Here is a 20,536-nt window from a genome sequence, read left to right on the forward strand (position 1 = left end):
GTGAGGTTGTGTGACCGTTGGGGGTGAGGATTGCTTGGGGAGGTGGGGTTTCTGGGTTGAATGTATAGGGGTATTTGAGAGTGGTTCCTGCTGGCCGAGTTGTTTGTATTGGTTTCTTGGCTGGTGTGGGAATGAGAGGGAAGGAAGGGGGGTCTAGGTGGTGTTTGGGCAGTGAGTGTGGAGTATGGTGAAGTTGTGTGACGTGAAAATGGAACGGGTGGCATGATGGCGGGGAAGGCAATTTTGATGTGTTTGAGCCTCTTCGACTTGGCTTCATTTTCTTAAACTGGCTGATTTGAAATTTTCGGGTTCAGCTTCTTGGAGGGAGGTGGGGTAGAGGAGGGGTGGAAGGGGTTCTTTGGGTAGGCAGCAGAGATATGGGTTGGGGGAACACAGGTTGAGGATCCAGAGGTGCTCATTGGATCTTGGAATGTTAATGGGCTAATTAGTCCTGGCAAGAGGAGCATGGTTTATCGGGAATTACACCGTATGAAATGGGATATCTGTCTCTTACAAGAGACACATCTGAGACCAAGGGATGTGGGTTTGATTCAAAAAGTATAAGAAGATGCAAGTGAGGTAAATCAAACCTTGACAAATCCAAAACTCCACCTCACTTCGTTAGAGAAGGAGATATGTTGCTGAATCTCACAATGAAGAACAGCCACCTCCAATATATTGTACAGTAAGCATTTAAGGTAAACAGTCCTTTTCCAGCGTTATTAGAAGTAAAACAAACCAGACGTGTAGGTTAATTCCTTCATTTATTTATCTTCCATACAGCAGAAGTACTAGCATGCCCCCCGACGGGACCCATTTCGCCCAAACAGGGCTTTTTCAAGGGTTCACAGTGGGTGCTGTGCATAATACAAAAAGATTTTAAGTACAATATATCTAAGTATCTAAGTGAAAAATATCTAAAAATCAATTTATCATATGTGTATAATATCCTACTCTAATAAGACTGTGTAAATAGTCAATCAATTTCTCAAAAAACCCTTATTCAAAATACACAAAATCTAATTTATCATCAATGTTATTAAAAAATGGAGAAGTATTATAAAAAATGGAAAAATATTGTTACTAAATGTTCCTAAGAATACATAAATTGATATACATCATAAACATTAAATATTCATAAAAATGCAATGATCATATATTAAATATACTAAAAAGCCATCAAAATTCATCAATAATTTATGTATAAATAATTGAATGATTGATTAATTGATCAATTAATTAATGCATAAATGATTGAAAGTTTTATTAATTCATTATGTTCTTAAATACACTATATATATATATATGATTAACTATTATTAAACAAAATCTAATTTATATTTATTCAATTATCTAAATAATCTATTTTATAGTTAATTATAACTTAACTAATCTAAAACTGATTAACTAGATTCAATTAATGTTAACTTAATGACTCACTCATATTTGTTCATTAACTTACTTCATCTAGTACTAATTGACTTAATTCAATTTATAACTACTCAATACTGAACTCATTCCTTATAATCAAGCAGAATAGTAAAGCCAATTAAATTCATACATCTAAAATTGATTAACTTCATCTAAACCTGATATTGACAACGCTAATTAAGTTCAAACATCTAAAATTAATTAACTCCATCTAGACCTAGTTAATACATTTTATAATTACTTAATTAACTAAAAAAATCATTCATCCGGTAATCATTTCAATTACAAATTTGTCATCTCACAATACATATAAAGTTCCTTATAATAGCAAAACCTTAAAGTGCTTAATTAGTGCAATTACATCCCATAAATAAAAACCATAAATTATGAGTACTAAACAATCATATCAACTCTTTCTTCAAAATTCATTATACAACCGTGCCTTTAAGAATGCTGAAGACATCAAAATGTAAACAATAAAGTTATAAAATAGTGATAAAACATTCTTAAAACTTTAAAATCCTGTAATAATGCCCATTCAATTTTGGTGTGAACTATAGCCTTCTTATATCTTTAAACCAATTTCATTGAAACTCCAGAGATGAATTATCTTTAACATTTCATTATTCTATGCCTAACATTCAATTCATTCAATACCCATTTCATTTAAAAAGAAAAAACCAGTTCAAGTACTCCACTGTTCAAAACATTCTATCATACAAATTCATCCTTAAAAATCTCCTCAATAATGTGCTATCAATGTAAAAAGCATGTATTTTAAACCACACAAATTCAAATTGTCCACCTTACTTCAGCGTCCTCACTTCACAAGTATTTAGGCTTAAAGTTAGCCTTCCTTATAAGCCCCGACCGATGCTGTTAGAACTAACTTCCGGTGGTGTGGGTTTGGGGCTGGGCAGGTGTGTGGTTGTTTGGGGAGGGGTATTAACACAAAATGTCAATTGTGATAGGCCTGCACCCATGGGGTCTTTTGTATAGTGTATTTCTCTGGTTGGCCTTCTCTTTTATGTTGTTTCCGACTGTTGTCGATGGCTCTGTTTCAGCTGTTTTGCCCGTGGATGTATGTTCCTTTGCAATTGTTAATAAAAAAAACCAAAAAACTAACTTCCGGTGCCTAACGTGCTCACGTCCCAATACAGGCTCCTGCACTTCCTTTCAGGCTACTTTTTCAATCGAGCCTCATCGGATGCAGTTGCGCATGCGCTCATAAAAGAGCGTTTTAAAGTTCATTAAAACTATCAACAAAAACGTTCTTAAAAGGTTGACATTAATGTCGTCTGGATAATAAAACAAGATGCATTACTTTCTATTCAATTCAAAAGTCAAGCACGATGTTTACCACAGAAAATGAGTCGCTGAAGAGAGGGGGAGGGTAATTTGTGTTACTATACCTAACAGTGACTTTCATGGTAAACGTTAAAGAGAACAATGAAATCTCTTCCTTATAGTCTATACATCAAAACAATACATTAAAACAATAAAGCCTGTACATCATTCATTAGATCACACTATCAAATTAGAAAAGAAAATGAAAAGAGAAAAATTTTGGAAAAAATGATCAATCCCAGATTAGATGTAGCAAAGAATGCAGTCTCCTCTTGAAAAGAACAGTTATAGAAATGGTTTCCAATCAATGTCAGAATTTAACCCATTAGGCTCCAAAGTATTCAATAAGAAAATCCATTTGATTTCTTTCTGAAGTAGTCTATTTTTTCTATTGCCACCTGTCTTACTTTGCGCCACATGGTCCAATGCCAAGCATTTGAAGTCTTCAAATTTATGATGATATTCTAAACAGTGTTCTACCAAAGGTTCAGATAATCTAGAACATTTTATGTTCGATTTACGTTCTAGTATCCTAAGTTTTAGGGTTCTCTTAGTCATCTCCACGTATATCTTGTTGCATGGGCAAATCATCAAATATATGACAAATGTAGATTTACAGTTTAAAAAGTGGATTATTCTCTGTTATCTATTGGATTTTTGAAGATCTTCGTTTGCATACAAATACCACAAATGTTGCACTTAAAGAAACCTGATGGTAATGAATCTTTTTGGGTTGAAGAATTCTGTCCCATTCTCAGGATTTCCTTTAGATTTTTTTCTCTTGAAAATGCCATTCTTAATTTCAAATTCTTCATTGCTGGATGCATTGTAATAATGTCCCAATATTTATATAAGGTAGTGGTTATTAAATTATTTAAACCATTGTATCTAATGACACAAGTAATTGTGTCTTCTGTTTCTCCATCTTTAACCTTTTCAGCCAGCAACCAATCTCTATTACAGTACTTGGCTCTCTTGAATGCTCTTCTAATAACCTTCTTAGGATATCCTCTATTCAATAATTTCCTTTCAAGAATCTTACCATGTTTTTTAAAATCTTCATCTTTCGTACAATTTCTCTTTAATCTTAAAAATTGAGAGTATGGTAAACTGTTCTTTAATTTATCAAGAGTGTATTCCTATCCGTTTTTTTAATGAACACATCCGTTATGAATTCCTTATCCTCCTGAGTGATTTCTAAATCTAAAAAATTAATTCTCTTCGCTGAATTTTGTGTGGTAAATTTCAAATTCTCATCACATGAGTTGAGCCATTTGAAAAACTTTCTAAGAGATGGACCGGTCCCTTCCACAACATAAAAATATCGTCTATGAATCTACGCCAAAGATATAATGTACTGAATGAAGGGAGAATTATTAATCCATTCCACTTCAAATTTAATCATGAATAAGTTTGCAATTGCAGGAGCAAAGGTAGTTCCCATTGCCACTCCTCTTTTCTGTACGAAATACTCATAATTATATCGAAAATAATTTTCTCTCATTGCTATGTTGAGTATTTCCATTAAAAATTCTGTAGGAATTTTATGTGGCCTTGGTCTCTTATCTAGATTTTCTTTTGCAATCATAATGGCTTCATTTTGAGGAATAGATGTGTAGAGGGATACTACATCACATGTAACCATTATGAAAGGAAACTCATTTTCTGATATCTCTGACAATAAATTTAATACATGGCCCGTATCTTTAATGTATGAGGGACTTTCTTCAACAAAAGGGCTAAGAAAGTAATTCACAAAACTTGCTAGAGGTTCTAACACCGATCCTTTAGAGGACATAATCGGGCGTCCTGGATGCCTCTTATTGTCCTTGTGGATTTTTGGCAGAGTATAAAATATAGGTGTTATTGGATGTTCATTTATTAAATATCGTTTGTCTCTATCTGTGAGAAAACCTATTTCTGCCCCATTTGTTACTATTTCCTCGATTTTATTAATAAGGCGTTTTGTGGGATCTAATTTTGTTCTAGAATATACTTCTTTGTCCATTAGCTGGTGCATGATTTCATTATGGTAATCTGTCTTATTTTGAACTATTACCGCACCTCCTTTATCAGCTTTCCGTATCACAATATTTGAATCATAAGTTAAACTAGTCAAGGCTTCCTAATGTTTTTTAAAGAATTTTGGCTTATTCCTTTCTATTTCCTTCATAACGCATTCTTTAAAGATTTTTATATTCTCATCTAGCGGCGTAGGATACCAGCTAGATTTTGGACTTAGAATGGTCAGATCTTTTTAAGATGTAACTTCCTCACAAATTTTTCTATGTCTATATTAAATTGAAAATCTTCTCTGGATCTTCTCTGGAGGGAGGAGGAAGGCTAACCAGAATCATAGCAAGGCCTTGAGAGCTCTGATGTCTGCGTTGGGATTGATAGACAGCTGGCGGTTGCTCCATAGTTCTCAGAGAAACTATACATTTTACTCTCACTCCCAGCAAACTTATACTAGATTGGACAGGATCTGGATATATTGGAATCAGGGGGGTGGGCTGAAAAGAGCGGAAATTGAGGCAATGCACATATCAGATCATGCTCCAGTTTGGGTAACTTGTCAGGGACTGATTGATCAGGGGGGGGGGAAGATATTGGAAGCTTAACGAATCGCTTTTGAATGCTCCCCCGAAATTGCCGAAACTGGAGATGACTCGTAAATCAAGCCCGGACCCCAGGCTTTTGGCCAGATTGCAGAGAGTGAGAGATGAGCTGTATCAGCTTCAAGTAGAGGAGACAGAGCGGATCCGAGCTCGTTTTAAATTACAGGTTTATGAACATAGCAATAAAGCTAGTTCTTATTTGGCTAGATATATTAGGATTAAGCAGACCCGGGCTACTATTGCTACAGTGCGCAATAACAAAGGTGGGCTGCAGGTAATGGGTTCGGCTATTCGTCAGGCTTTTTTGCATTTTTATACTAGGTTATGCGGTACTCCAGCAAAGGTCGATTCGGTGGAACAAACCCAGTTTTTAGATAAATTACCTATTCCGGTATTGTTTGACAGCGATAGAGAGTATTTACAGGAACCCATTACTCTCTTTAAGGTCCTAGGAGTGATTAAGTTGTTGAAAAATGGAAAATCCCCAGGTTTGAATGGATATACTAGTCGGTATTACAAACAATTTTCTAATCAATTGGGGCCTTTGTTGGTAAGGGTGGCTAATGGAATACATACATCTCCGAGAATCTTGGAGAGAGCGTGAACTCGCAGGCCTTGAGCATGCACAGATGCTCAATGCCCAGCAAAGAGGAGGCCGATCTTCGGGCACCGGTACTAATGCACAGGACATGCCGGTGCCGAGATGGAAGTAAGAAGTGTTTTCGGGTGGGTCTGAGGGACTTCAGATTGCGGCGCAGGGGGGGTGCCGAATAACGGCGGGGTGGTGCCAGATCACGGGGGGGGGGGGGGGGGTGCCGGATCATGGGAGGGAGGGTGCTGGATCGCGGAGGGCGCTGCTCGCAAATCGAGGCAAGCTCGGTTTCCGAGGCGCCGATTTTGCGAATGTTTTGCTCGTCTTGCAAAACACTTGCAAACCGGTGCACTTGTAAACCGAGGTACCACTGTACTTTACACCTATTGTGGGAGGCACAGATGCGTCCTCATAAGGCTGTTCCGATGGCGGTTGATGCTGAGGAAGCTTTCGACCGGGTTTTGTGGGGTTTTCTTTGGGAAGTTATGGAGCGAATGGGTCTGGGGGGTTCCTTTAGTAGGTGGGTGCAGGCCCTATATGAATTGCCGCGAGCCTGTCTTCGAGTCAATCAATCTTACACCATTTTTTTTTCTATATATCGAGGGACGCGTATGGGGTGCCCCCTTTCCCCATTATTGTTTGCTGTTTCGGTTGAGCCTTTAACGATTTGTATTCGTACACATCCTGAATTGCTAGGGATTTCAGGGAATGGGGTGGAACATCATATAGCGTTATTCGCAGATGACATCTTATGGTATGTGGGAGAGCCTGCGGATACTATTCCGAGGCTCTTACAGATTTTTGAGGACTATGGGAGGGTATCAGGTTTTCAAATTAATTTGGATAAAACCGAAATTATGAATTTGACTTTAACTGACTTGGAGATGGTGGGGGCTCCAGTGGAGTTTTCCTTTTTGCTGGGCGTCGCAGGGGATTAAATACTCGGGTATATATATTCCTAGAGATCTCTCTCAGATCTTTGCTAAGAACAATCCTCCATTATATCGGAATATTCAACGTGATTTACAGAGATGGCATGGATTATGGGTTTCCTGGTATGGTAGGATTTCTATAGTTAAGATGAATATACTTCCTCGGTTGCTTTTCTTGTTTCAAACTTTGCCAGTACCTGTGCTTCCTGTCGACTTAGTGAGAATGAGTGTGGAATTGAGGAGGTTTATATGGCAGCGTAGGCCTCCCCGATTGTCTCAAAAACAGATGTGGGCAGCTAGAGAGGTGGGAGGTAGAGGTATGCCGAATCTATGGTGGTATTTCCAGACTGAAGCAGCAATGAAGGAGAAGACGGGACGTGTGGTATTTCCAGATTGCCCAGATTAGACTGATATTGGACTGTAACATTGGAGATTTTAAAAGTGGGGTACAGCTGGAGCAGGAGAGTGGAGGTCCGGAGCTGTTGAAGCATTGGCTTTGGGTTTCTGGTGCACAGAGGACTAGGATTCAGGGTATCGACAATCCTTTTCTCTGGAATCTGGGGCCGTGGTGTCTTCTATGGCGGGAATACAGGTAGAGCCACTTTTTCTAGCGGGACAGGATAATCCCATTTTCCGTCGCTGGGCTCGGAAAGGGTTGCTCACATTCTGGGATTTACTAGGGCTAACAGGGATATTATCGTTTGAAATGCTCCAGAGGAAATATGAGTTGCCAGAGGGGGACTATTTGGCCTATTACCAGATCCAACATTTTATGCAAGCTCAAGCATCAGAAATCCTGAAAAAGGGATAAGAAAAATACAGAATACAATAATAAAAAGGAGAGAGCAAAACAAGCACACTCCTGCAGGCACACGTGCAGAAGGAAAAAACTAGAGGTGGAGCTAGAGAACAGTGAAGTAGAGCAAAATCACAGAGTGGATTCCTTCTACATATGGCACACGGCCATTGGGATACAACCCACATCTAGAATGTCTCACCTATTACACTGGAACATGTATTCTGCCTAATCAGCAGGATATAATTTCTCACAAGCCCCACTCACCTGCCTTGGGAGCTGCTTCTCTGTTAAGCAGGAGACAGGACTGAGGTGCTCAACCGTGAAGACACAGAATGGGAAGAATTAGAGATTCAAGGTCTGCAGCTCACGAAAGCTCTAGAATCTTCTGTGGATTTGTAAACTTTATCCAATGCTGGGCTCCATCATATGACATTATCCACTTGGAAGGACTTATATACTGCCCTCTGTACTGATAAATCATTTGTTTTGCTCTCTATAGTTATTATGACTCACCTGTACTCTAATTCCTCATTATTGCTGACCTCCTCCTACTCAATATAGCGATATTACTCAGCTATACTCTGTAGAGTAAAACAAGATATTGTAGTAATTATTACTCACTGTAACACCTCCTTTTACTCTGTATAGTAGTTATTACTATTCTGTAGAATATTTGTTACTCACCTGTGTCTAAATGTCTAACTTCTCTTTCTCCTGACTCCTGGGGATCCTGGATATTTGGCTCTCCATCTTGTTTAATCCACGATAACAGATCAGGACTTATCCTTACAGAGCCTGTTTCCAGGAATAAACATGAAAACTCAGTTATACTTCCCTTTTATTCAAAGACAAATATGCATCAGGTTCAAAGGATCAGCTATGATTAATTTTATTGTTTTATTGGGATGTATTAACTGCCTTTATCAAGAGATTCACCCAAGGCAGTATTCAGCAGATACAGCTTGACATACCGTTAGAGCTTAAAATGGCCCCTTTAAGAAGCCAGTTAAAACCCTGCTCTACATATTTAAAAAAAACCCATATAATCAGGTAGAGAGAGTTTAACTTATTTATTTAAAATACTTAGATCCTGCATATCCAATATTCTATGCGGGTTATAAAATAACACTCATAACCAGTTTATACACAGACATGACTTAACATTCTAAAACTAACCTAACACCAGAGAACAAATGATTAAAACACAAAACAAACTAAACGATTCTTCTATATGTTAACATACTATAAAATAGATTCTATCACAAGTTCTCAAAAGCCTGTTGAAAGAAAAAAGCGAAAAAGTCGAAATCTGAGGCATGACCAGCTCCTGCCTACTCACCTCCCTAAGAGCTATCTACAAAAGAATGCATTAAGCTGGGATTCACTAATATTTATTCCTGGCTCTGGGGTTACATAGGGATCTCTTTTGCTTTATGGTGATACTATTCTTAAGCGACAGCCAAGTTATCTGTTTGCCTACAGTGAAAGCAGAAGTTGCCTTCGTTAAATCTCCTGAACCTCAACTGTGCTCAAGATGGTCTTTTCCTCGGAGAGCTTGGAGTGCTAATTAAGGGCTAGATTCAGGAACCTGCCCGATCTGTGGCAGGCCGATGAATTCACAGAGGGTCAGCATGCTAATGGGGGCGATCGGAGGAACGCCCCCCACCGACTATATGGATCGCTAGTAAGCGATTCAGAAGCATGTGCAGACCATCTTCTTTGTCTGTAGATGGTCTGCGCATGCTTATAGAGCTGCAAGCTGCTTTTTTTCTGCTTTTTACTTTTTTATACTTCGTAAGCCCGTGGTTTTATCCCGCTTTAAACCCCCGGGTTAAAACCACGGAGAGTTGGGGAGACAGAGGTTCTGACCCAGCATTTTAGCTCTGATTCAAGAAAAAAGATCTGTCTCTGATTTCAAAGGGAGAAAACTTGTAGGACACACAAGATGGTGTTATGGTCCCTCATGCTGTCAGCTTAAGAGAGAGATTAGAACAGAGATCCAGATCACTTGGAAGTTTCTGGAGCAAAGGAGAGCAGAAAATTATGTCATATTAGTTGACTATTTTAGTCCTTACCTAGGGAGATCAGAGTCTCATAATTCTCCTTCATCACCTCCCTGTAAAGCTCCTTCTGCCCTTCATCTAAATATTCCCACTCCTCCTGGGAGAAAGAGACAGCCACGTCCTCAAACTTCACCTGCATCTGAAACACAAACCAGGAACACCCTCAGCGCCTTCTGCATCACCATCATTGTAGACCTGGTGCCTGTATGTTACTTAGTGTGCAACTGCAAGGGGAGGCGAAGTGACCTATAGTGGAACTTAGGAAGTCAAATGTAATAACCTACTGGGTTGAGAATGAAGGGAGAATGCAGGTGAGGAGTGGACAAAAGCATTGACAAATTCAGCCATCCTCTCTTTTCTTCTTCCCTTCTCCCCTTCAGCCATTATTGTAGACCTGGTGGTCCCTTAATCCTCCATTGCCCCCTTGGTGTCATTCCAAGTCCCCTCCCCCCATCTTGCCCCTCCCCCTGACAGGAAAAGTGGGGGAGGGGGAGACCCTACCTGAGCAGAAGCTCCTGCAGCCATTTGGGCACTTGGGGCTCTTCCTCTAGACCAGGTTGGAAGAAACTGGGCACTTGAGGCTCCAGCACAAGAAAGACGACTCCATTTACTTCCGGCCCCAAAGACCCTAAACTAGAACTAAGCTCCGCCCCCTCCTCTTCCCGCTCCCACGGACGTTTTGAACAACGAGCTGAAACTCCTCCTCCTTTCTGCCTTCTCGTGCTAGGAGGACCATTCTGACCAATCAGCATTACAAGGGGCAGAGCCTTCGGCGTGAAGCTCCGCCCTTCTCCTTTGTGACGTCACCAGCCTCCCAACTCTGTCAGGCCTAAACACGGCTTCTCACAAAAACGTCACAAAAGGGGCGGAGCTCCACGGAGGGGCTACTAACTGTATTTCCGTTCCTGCACTATTCTGACCAATGAGTGCCAGGAGCTGAAAATCCTCCTCTCATTGCTAGTGGGTGGAACCTTCCACTTCTCTTCCACCCCCCCAACAACATTCTGACCAATCAGCTCTTGAAAGGGGTAGAACCAAGAAGAAACCCCTGGGCTTAAAGCACCGCCCCTTTGGTGATGTCATCAACCTCCAGGAAACGAGTCTTGTCTTCTTCCTCCAATTGAGCCGAAACTTCCGGTTCCCAATCACTGCAAGAGGCAAAGCCTGATCCTGGGAAATGGCTGCAGGAGCTTCTGCCCAGGTGGGTCTTGTTGAAAGGCACTTTGGGCCCCTCCTGAGGGGAAGGAGAGAGATCAAAGCTTATTCTATAAACACAGAAACCCTTCACTCTGCCCTGGGATTGTGTCTTATGTGCCTATGAAATATATCCACCCCAAAGCATCTCCCTGAGCCCCAGCACTGGCAGCTCTTCTGAAACAGAACTATTCAGGGAATGTAAATTAGGTACATCCAGCACATTTCCCTCCACCCCATGAGCATCAATCCTGGGAGGCCTCTTTCTGGAAGTGCTGGAAGAGGCTGAGTGTGTTTCTGGTTTCTATTTCAGATGCAGGTGAAGTTTGAGGACATCGCTATCTATTTCTCCCAGGAGGAGTGGGAGTATTTAAATGAAGAGCAGAAGGAGCTCTACAGGGAGGTGATGAAGGACAACTATCAGACCCTGCTCTCACTGGGTAATGGATTCATTTACATGTTTATTAGCAGCAGTGGAATGAGAAACAAGCCACACTGTGGGGTGGTCTAAGCCCTAATGGCGGTCCTACTACCCACAGCAAGGGACCTTGGTACCACAAAAGTCAATGGATGAGGAGAAAAAGTGGAACCAGGTCCTGGACTTTCAGCAGTATAAAATATCAAAGTTTATTGGTGTTGCAAAACAAAAACACAATGTCATAAAAATCAGACAGATGCCAACAGTTATGAAACATAAAAATTGTAATGTTCTTAGCACAGTGGGCTAAAAATCAGGCAGCATCGTGGGGTGTACTGTTGGGCAAATCCACTGACAACGTTAGTTGTTCCAGAAAAAGTCTTTAAAATGTTCCCACGCCGTAGCTGGGAACTTTTTAAAGACTTTTTCCAGCACGATGCTGCCTGATTTTTAGCCCACTGTGCTAAGGAAGGCAATTCATTGCCGTAACACGGAACGTGTAGGGTCTGTTCATTTCATAGACATTACAATTTTAATGTTTTTTAACAGTTGGCATCTGTCTGATTTTTATGACATTGTGTTTTTAATTTGTTTTGCAACACCAATAAACATTATACTCCTGAAAGTCCAGGGCTTGGTTCCACTTTTTTCCCCTCTATTAGCAGCTGTGGGCCATCGTTATAAAAATAATTTTGATTGTTTGTTTCGTGTGATGAATACAAATGAGACCATGAGGGTCTTGCTGTCCATCAGTGCTAATTTGTCCCTGTTCTCTTGGGATCTTTCTCTATCCTTGTCCCATCCCTGCAAGCTCTGTCCTCATCTGCAGAAGCCTCAAACACTTTAAAATCATAAGTGTTCAAGATTTGTGCAAATGAGGTCAGAATTTGTGGGGACAGGATGGGGATGGAGATAGATCCTGCGGGGATGGGGTATTTGTCTCCATGTCATTCTCTATCCCGCACATAGTGGGCTATAACTGGGCAACGCCACACCACGCATTTGTAGCATATCGCATGGAAAGTGAGAAAAAGTTCTGGATCAAGTTCTAGTAGAAAATGTTAGGACAAAGTATAGGTTGTGGTCTGCTAGGCCCCCTACAAAGGAGTGTAAGTAGGAACCCAATCACCTAATTAACACTGGATATCTGGAACAACATGAGGGATACAATTGCTATTTTGGGCTGATCGCCATTTGACATAATCCAGAATTTGTGCCTGAGATTATGTTTCACTGGAGTTTCACAGGTGGGAAGCAAAGAGATCAAGTGACTACAGAACGGAGAACTCTGAAGGAATTTGGAACTTGAGGGAACATTATGGTCTGGAAGCAGCTGGTTTTATCCACTTTTTACAAGTGAGTCATTATATAAGGAGGGATATGTGCAGGAAGCCATTCAATTTGAGGAAAACGCCAGAGCACGTTGGAGAGCAGCAATAAATAAATACAAGGATAACATATCTGAAACCAAGAGAAACTATTACGCCAACAAACTAGGAAGCAAAGCAACGGACAGCAAGAAATTGTTTCTCCTAGTACAACTAACATCGCCACAAAATCAAGATTTAGCAACCTGCACCAAGAAAATCTCAGCACAAGACCTAGCAGACTTCTTTCTCAACAAAGTCAAATTGGTCCAATCAGAAGTTGCAAAATCAGCAATCTCAAGCGCCCCCCCCCCCCCCATCTAGTGCTATGAACCCATAAAAGCTGACCAAATCGGGACCACCTTCACTAACACTAAAAACCTGATATCTAAACTATCCCCACACAGCAGCCCCATAGACAAATGCCCAGCATATCTCCTAACTGCTGCTCCCCATCTAATCATCTCTTGGTTCACAAACCTCCTAAATAGCTCCCTGAGCCAGGGTCACCTACCCAAAGAAATGGGTAAAATAACCTTAACCCCCATACCGAAAACAGTTCAAGCAGATCTCTCCATAGCGTCAAACTACAGACCAATTGCTGGTATTCCTGTTCTCACCAAAATCCTTGAGACCCACATTAGCAAACAACTTACCTCATACATCAAGCAGTACTCCGGCCTTCATCCATCCCAATATGGATTTAGAAAACAGCACAGCTCTGATCTCCTCATCATCACACTAACCACAAAAATCAAGCAACTGCTGAGCACTGGTAAATAAGAAATACTACTTCAGTTCGATATCTCTGCTGCCTTTGACTCGGTGGACCATCAACTGCTCCTAACCAAACTCTCGAAAATCGGTATAACAGGAACGGTTCTGAAATGGTTCGCTAATGTCCTACAAAATCGTGAGTACATGGTCAAAAAGGATGGAGTATAATCTAGCCCCTGGAAGGCTTTCTGTGGTGTCTCACAAGGATCTCCGCTATCCCCAATCCAGTTTAATATATTCATGAGCTCACTAGGGAACATCGTGCTGGAAGATGAAACCATTCTATCCTATGCTGATGACATTCTTCTTCTCATTCCCATAACCTGCAACCATCCAAACATCTCCGAAATAATCTCAAACAATATAGCAAAAGTCCAAACCTGGGCAACCATCAACAAACTAAAACCAAAGCCATATGCTTTCACAAAAAAGCAACAAAACATTGTGACAGACGTCATCCTTCAATGTGGCACCACCTTACAATTGAAAAATCCACTAACGTCCTCGGCTGTATAATGGATGACACCCTCACGATGAAACCACAAATCTCAAATCATCTACACAATGAGACAACTAAAACTCACTAGGCCATACTTTCATCCACATTGCTTTGCACTGATCGTGCAGATGATGGTCCTGCCTCAACTGGACTATTGCAATTCTGTCTGTGGTATCAACACCACACTAATCAACAAACTTCAACTCATCCAGAACACAGCAATAAGACTGATTTTCTTTTTTTCTTTTTTCATGAAAGAAAGAGTTTTATTAGCATTAGAATTAGTTTATGATCTTGGTCTCTCTTTCTTGCCTTTGTATAAGGCTAACAGGGAAACAGCCACTTTCACAACTTTGAACCAGACACGAGGAATGTCACCAACTGCATGACCGGCACGGCCAAAACCAGCAACCAGAACTTCATCATTTTCCTCAATGAAGTTCAAACAACCATCATTGAGAACAAAAGCTGTAATTTTTTTTCCCATTCCTGATCAGCTGCACTCTGACACACTTCCTGATAGCAGAGTTGAGCTGTTTAACCTCTATACCAACTTTTTCCAGGACAATTCCTTTGGCGTGGGAAGCACCTCCAAGACTGATTTTCAACCTAAAGAAATATGATTCGATCTTGACCTTCCTCAAACAACTACACTGACTTCCAATATCATCCCGGATAAACTTCAAAATATCATGTGTCCTACACAACATATGGCATGGAAACTCGGCTGCTCCCCTTATACAGATATTCTCAGCGACCTGGTCCACATCCAGAAGAATCCGTAACAGAATTCAACTGAACCTACCGCCCATAAGGAACCTTCAATACAAGCTAATTTTCAACTCCATGCTAACCTATCTGGGAGTAAAAACCTGGAACGATCTCCCAGAAACTATCAGAAAGGAGGCCAACTACTCTTTCTGAAAAAAACTGAAAACTTACCTCTTTGACAATTAATATCTGCCTTTTCCTTTCCTCCTATATGTCCCCTTCCTTCCCTGTTTTACTCTTCAGCCGCCTAGAGCTTGTATAGGTTTGTGCGATTCACAAATAGAAGATTAGATTAGAATTAATGGGAAATAATAATAATAACAGTTTATATACCGCAGGACCATGAAGTTCTTTGCGGTTTACAATGATTAGAAAGATGCTACAAATTGAGTGGAACATACATAGTTAGAGATTAGTGGCTAACAGTTTAAGGGATCAGATTTATGGGAGAGATTGTACAAATTCGTTACCTAGGTACTTCAAGAACAGGTATGTTTTTAGGTGTTTCCTAAATTCACCATAGTTATTTGCGTGTATAATTAGTTTTTCCAGGTCTCTGCCCCATAAGGCTGCTTGATACGATAGAAGATGTTGATGGTGTCTCTTAAATTTACATCCTCTAGCCGATGGGGAAATGATCTTCAGGTGTGTATTTCTCTTATGTCTGTTGGTTGAGAAGGAGAAGAGGTCAGTTATATATTTAGGGGCTAGACCGGATAGTACCTTGAAGCAGAAACATCCCAGCTTGAATTTTGCATGTGCTTCCATTGGCAGCCAGTGCAGGAGTTGGTAGGAAGGGGTTATGTGATCGGACTTCTTCAGCCCAAAGATCAACCTGACTGCCACATTCTATACCAGTTGCAGTCTCTGCATGTTCTTCTGGGAGATTGCCAGATGGGCAATATTACAATAATCGAGATGGCTTAGTATTAGGGATTGTACCAGAAGTCTGAATGATGTAGCGTCGAAGTATGCTCTAATGGACCTAAGTTTCCAGAGAGTAAAAAAACCCTTTCTGACTAGGGAGTCCACTTGATCTTTCATGGTTAGGCCTTGGTCCAGTATTACCCCTAGAACCTTCATTGTAGGCTGAATAGGGGAGCTGAGATTGTTGATGCATAGTGACAGGTGGGTGTGGCGAGGCTATGAAGAATTTAGATTTTTCTGAATTAAGCTTCAGTCTGAATTCTGTGGTCCATTGTTCCATCAAGTTTAGTGCTTCTGTTGCCATGGGGGTAGTTTCAGAGGGAGAAGTAGTGAAGGGATAATGATTGTAAAGTCATCTGCATTACTGAATAATTTTATACCCTGCTGGGCCAGCTGCACGCCTAGTGATAACATATCAATGTTGAAGAGCAGTGGGGATAATGGAGACCCCTGTGGAACCTTAGATGGGTTTCTCCAGGTTTTAGAGAGGTTGTGATTGAAATGTACTTGATAGGTGCGGGACATAAGGAATCCTCGGAACTAGTCAAATACCTCTCCTCTGATGCCAATTGCGTCTAAGCATTGTAGCAATTTCTCATGATCCACCAAGTCAAAGGCCAAGCTCATGTCAAATTGCATGATTAGGACGTTATGGACCTTGCTGAATAAGGAGCGTAAGTAATCTAGGGTCGCCGCAATTACTGTCTCGGTGCTAAACAGAGGTCTGAAGCCAGTATGGGTTTCATGTAGTAGAGAGAACTGGTCGAGGTAGTACATCAACTGGGTATGTACTAGACCTTCCATTATTTTTACGAAGAATGGAATGGATGCTACCGGTCTATAGTTGGTTACTGATGTTAGGGATTCAGTGTTCTCCCTAGCGTGTCCAGCCGGGCACATCGCCCAGCTACTTTAAGTGAGCGCCCGGCTGCCATTTTGCAGCTGCAGAGACCGCGCCGGACCGGTTCCGGGATCTGACATCGGACTTGCGACTCGGCGGTGGTTCGCGCATGAATTGTCAAGAGCTTGCTTCTTCCGGTTTCTCTGCACCCCGTACTTGAAGGTGAACATACCTTTCCTGCCTGCAACTTCAGCAGCATTTAATTCAGCACGCAAACTTCGGATAATGCCTGTTCTTCTGCACATGCTCAGATCAGGTCTAACTGAGCATGAGCAGAAGAACCAGCATTAGCGACCAAAGGATTTTCCATGAATCACGCCACTGCTCACGGTGGAGTACGGGCGGGGAAGGGGTAATTTGCATAGCGCGCCAAGGGGTTGTATTTTGATTGGTCCAACGCCTTAGCACGCTATGCAAATTACCCCTTCCCCGCCCCTACTCCTTCACCATGAGCAGGGAAGGGTAATTTGCATAGTGTTTTAACATCGACCTATTAAAACATTTTCGCCCACGCTCCAAAGGTCCGCACCTCCAACGACGGAACTTTTGTTTCCCGCTGTGCTGAGTGACCAGGCAGAAAGTTTTGGGTGGGTTAGGTTGATGGTTCTAACTTCCCTCTGTGCTTTCAGCAGGGTATTTTTGGAGAGAAAAAAAGTTGTAAGCTCTTTCAAGCAGAGACTATTTTCTTACTTTTAACTCTGTGCAGCCTGCTTTCTCTGGTAGACCTATAGAAAAATTTAATATTAAATTTTTGGAGAGAAAAAAAGTTGTAAGCTCTTTCAAGCAGAGACTATTTTCTTACTTTTAACTCTGTGCAGCCTGCGTTGTCTGGTAGACCTATAGAAATATTTAATAGCAGTAGGTCCTCCAGAAAGGGGAAAAAAAGAGTCCAGGGCCAGACTTGGCTGTGCCTTTCCCTCTTCTTTCATCACAGAGTGTTTGGGGCAGATTAAGCCCAGACGAGCAAAAAATAAAAATCCTTGTAGCACTCACTGGTTCCTGTTAAAGTGACCCATCTGCCATTCCTTTTTTTGTCATATCTTGCCCTGCCGTAGTGTAAGTGTGCACTGAATAACCAATAGGCTCCCACGTTACCACTCAAAAGTCTTATTCATAGGTACTTTTCATTTTACCAACATGAGTAAAAAAAGTGTTCAGAAAACAACACTGCTCAGTTATTTTAGAAAAGAGACGCCACAAACCAGTGAAGGTGCAGCGTCAACTGCTGATGTGGCAATTTCAGACAAAGACATTGCAGAGGCTGGTCCATCAGGGGAAATCTTTTCAGCACACACTGCCAATTGATAAATCTAAGCACCGCTTATCCGACATAAACAAACAATGGTTTAAAGAGTTTGATTGGCTAATGGTCAAAGAAAATGGTATGTGGTGCTCATTGTGCATGAAATATTCAAACAAACACCTCCCTAGGAGGGAGTTACCTTGGGTAAATGTGCCATGCACAAGAATTCGAAAAGAAAGCTTGCTGGACCATGAAAAAAGTAAAACACACAGTGAGTCTTCTTCTGATCTTTTAGGAAAGCGTGTACTAGAGCAAACTGGAATCGGTCAAATTGAAAGATCTGTATCTATGTTAAATAACTTACAGAGAGATGCCTTTGTGGGAGCTTTAAGATCCATGTATTGGTTGGCAAAAAATGAGTTACCACATACAACGTTGTATGAAAAGCTGTTGGAACACTGTAAAGAAATGGGTTGTTCCTTTTTACAACATCTCAATGTTGGTAAAAATGCACATTACACCTCAGAAAGAATAATGCAAGAGCTGCTGGATGTCTTAGCATCAGAAATAAAGTCTAACTAATCTAATCTAATCTAAACCTTAAGTTTATATACCGCATCATCTCCATGAGTATGGAGCTCGACACGGTTTACAAGAACTTAAAATAGTGGGTAGAGAAGAAGAAAAAGGATTACATGAACTTATGTGTAGAAGGGGGGAGAGAAATGGGGGGAAGGATAGAGCTAACATACTGAAAATTTTTTCAGTATTGTGTGTGATGAAACCACAGACATCTCAGTTGTAAAACAGTTAATTATTTACATTAAATATGTTTGCCAGGTCACTAAACAGGTCAAAATTAGTTTTGTATCAACCCGCAATCTGGCAAAGCGGAGACTATAACCAACACACTGAGTGAGACTATGGACATACTAGGCTTGAAAACTGCTAATCTGGTTGGACTAGGATCAGATGGAGCAGCTGTTATGATTGGGAAACAGAAAGGTGTGGCAAAACTGCTTAAAGATAAAACATCTGGACTCTTGGTCAACTGCCACTGTGTAAACCAGGGGTGCCCACACTTTTTGGGCTTGCGAGCTACTTTTAAAATGACCAAGTCAAAATGATCTACCAACAATAAAATTTTAAAAAAACACAACGCACACTATACGCATAGAAAATGTTAATTATCATTCCTATTCCAGGGTTTTTCAAAGAGGTCAAAGCAGATGACTCTATGCACTATCACCTCAGTAACAACCATACAAAAATAGACAAATATACTCCCTCCCTTTTTACTAAACCACGATAGCAGTTTTTAGAGCGCAGGGAGCTGCGCTGAATGCCCAGCGCTGCTCTCGACGCTCATAGGCTCCCTGCGCTAAAAAAACTCTATTGCGGTTTAGTAAAAGGGGACCTTAGTGTAAAATATAGACAGCAGATATAAATTGAGACACATTTCGATCACTAAATTTAAAATAAAATCATTTTTCCTACCTTGTCTGGTGATTTCATGAGTCTCTGGTTGCACTTTCTTCTTCTGACTGTGCATCCAGTCTTTCTTCCCTTCTTTTAGCCTGTATGCTTCCTCTCCTCCACACCTCATTCCCTCCCCCAACTTTTCCTTCCTCTCTCCCTGCCCTTTCTTTCTCTCTGCCTCCCTTTCCTTTTTTTCTGTTTCTCTTCTTTCCTTCTGTCTCCCTGCCTGCCCTTTTTCTTTCTTTCTTTCTCCCTGCCCTCCCTCAAGACACTGCCACTGCCATCGGGGACCAGGACCCAAACCGCCACCAATAACAGGCCCGAAAGCCGACGCCAATAACACGCCCAAAAGCCGACGCCGCCCCAACCTCTCCCTGCTTCGGCCGACCAGCATCGCGAGGAACTGTTGGGGGAAATGCTGCCGGGTCCTGCCTTCGCGGAAACAGAAAGTAGGCAGGACCCGGCAGCAAGAAGAGGAAATGCTTCACTAACATGTCTCCCACCTTAGCCCGTAGCGAACGCTTGTTTCAGGGCTCTCAACATGTGCGTGCAGGCTTCCCTTCTCCCCCCCCCTTCCCCTCCCCGGGCATAACTTCCGGTTTCGGAGGGAAGAGAAGAGAAGCCTGCACGCACACGTTAGAGCCCGGAGCATAAGTTCGCTACGGGCTGAAATCTCCAAGCCGGTTTTTTTTAAATGTTCAGCAGCGGCAGATGACAGCTGGGCGGACCGCCCAGCTAAAAGGCCCTAGGGAGAACACTGGAGAGGAAGGCTGATCGGCCCGTAGATCAGGACGGCAACACGAGTGCGATCGACTCGAGTTGCCTTCCTGAGCTACTGGTCGATCACGATCGACGCGTTGGGCACCCCTGGTGTAAACCATCGATTGGCCCTTGCAAGTGCCCAAGCAGCAGCTGCCATACCTTATTTAACAAAACTGAATGATATCTTAAGGCAGCTGTTCTATTTCTTCCAAAATTCTTCAGTTAGGATGGCTGGTTTAACAGAAATGCAAAATATTCTGAACATTCCCCAGATTAAGCTGAAAATGGCCAGTGACACTAGATGGCTGTCTCATGCCTCTGCAGTACAGTCACTATGACAGTGCATGATGAGTGTCATAGCTGCGCTAGAAAGAGAGGCCACTGAACGAAATGACATCACAGCTGAGGGATTAGGC

The 20,536-nt window shown here is 41.5% G+C and overlaps 1 protein-coding gene across 3 annotated transcripts in view; it reads right to left on the minus strand.

Annotated features, from left to right (window-relative positions):
* Positions 1–20,536, minus strand: part of LOC117355249 (zinc finger protein 420-like) — an 818,521-nt gene that overhangs the window by 186,139 nt on the left and 611,846 nt on the right. Inside the window, exons 1-2 of one of the 3 annotated variants that reach the window (XM_033933544.1) lie at positions 9,795–10,096; positions 8,404–8,514 (exon numbers count right to left, since the gene is read on the minus strand). The exons of 1 other annotated variant lie outside the window; for it this stretch is intronic. In XM_033933544.1, coding sequence (XP_033789435.1) covers positions 8,404–8,514; positions 9,795–9,921 — 238 coding nt within the window. In that variant the 5' untranslated portion in view covers positions 9,922–10,096. Of the gene's footprint in view, positions 1–8,403; positions 8,515–9,794; positions 10,097–10,283; positions 10,400–20,536 lie in introns of those variants that run through there. One more of the 3 variants, XM_033933542.1, reaches the window with a different exon arrangement.

Source organism: Geotrypetes seraphini, chromosome 2 (genome assembly GCF_902459505.1).
Source record: "Geotrypetes seraphini chromosome 2, aGeoSer1.1, whole genome shotgun sequence".
NCBI classification, from domain to species: Eukaryota; Metazoa; Chordata; class Amphibia; order Gymnophiona; family Dermophiidae; genus Geotrypetes; species Geotrypetes seraphini.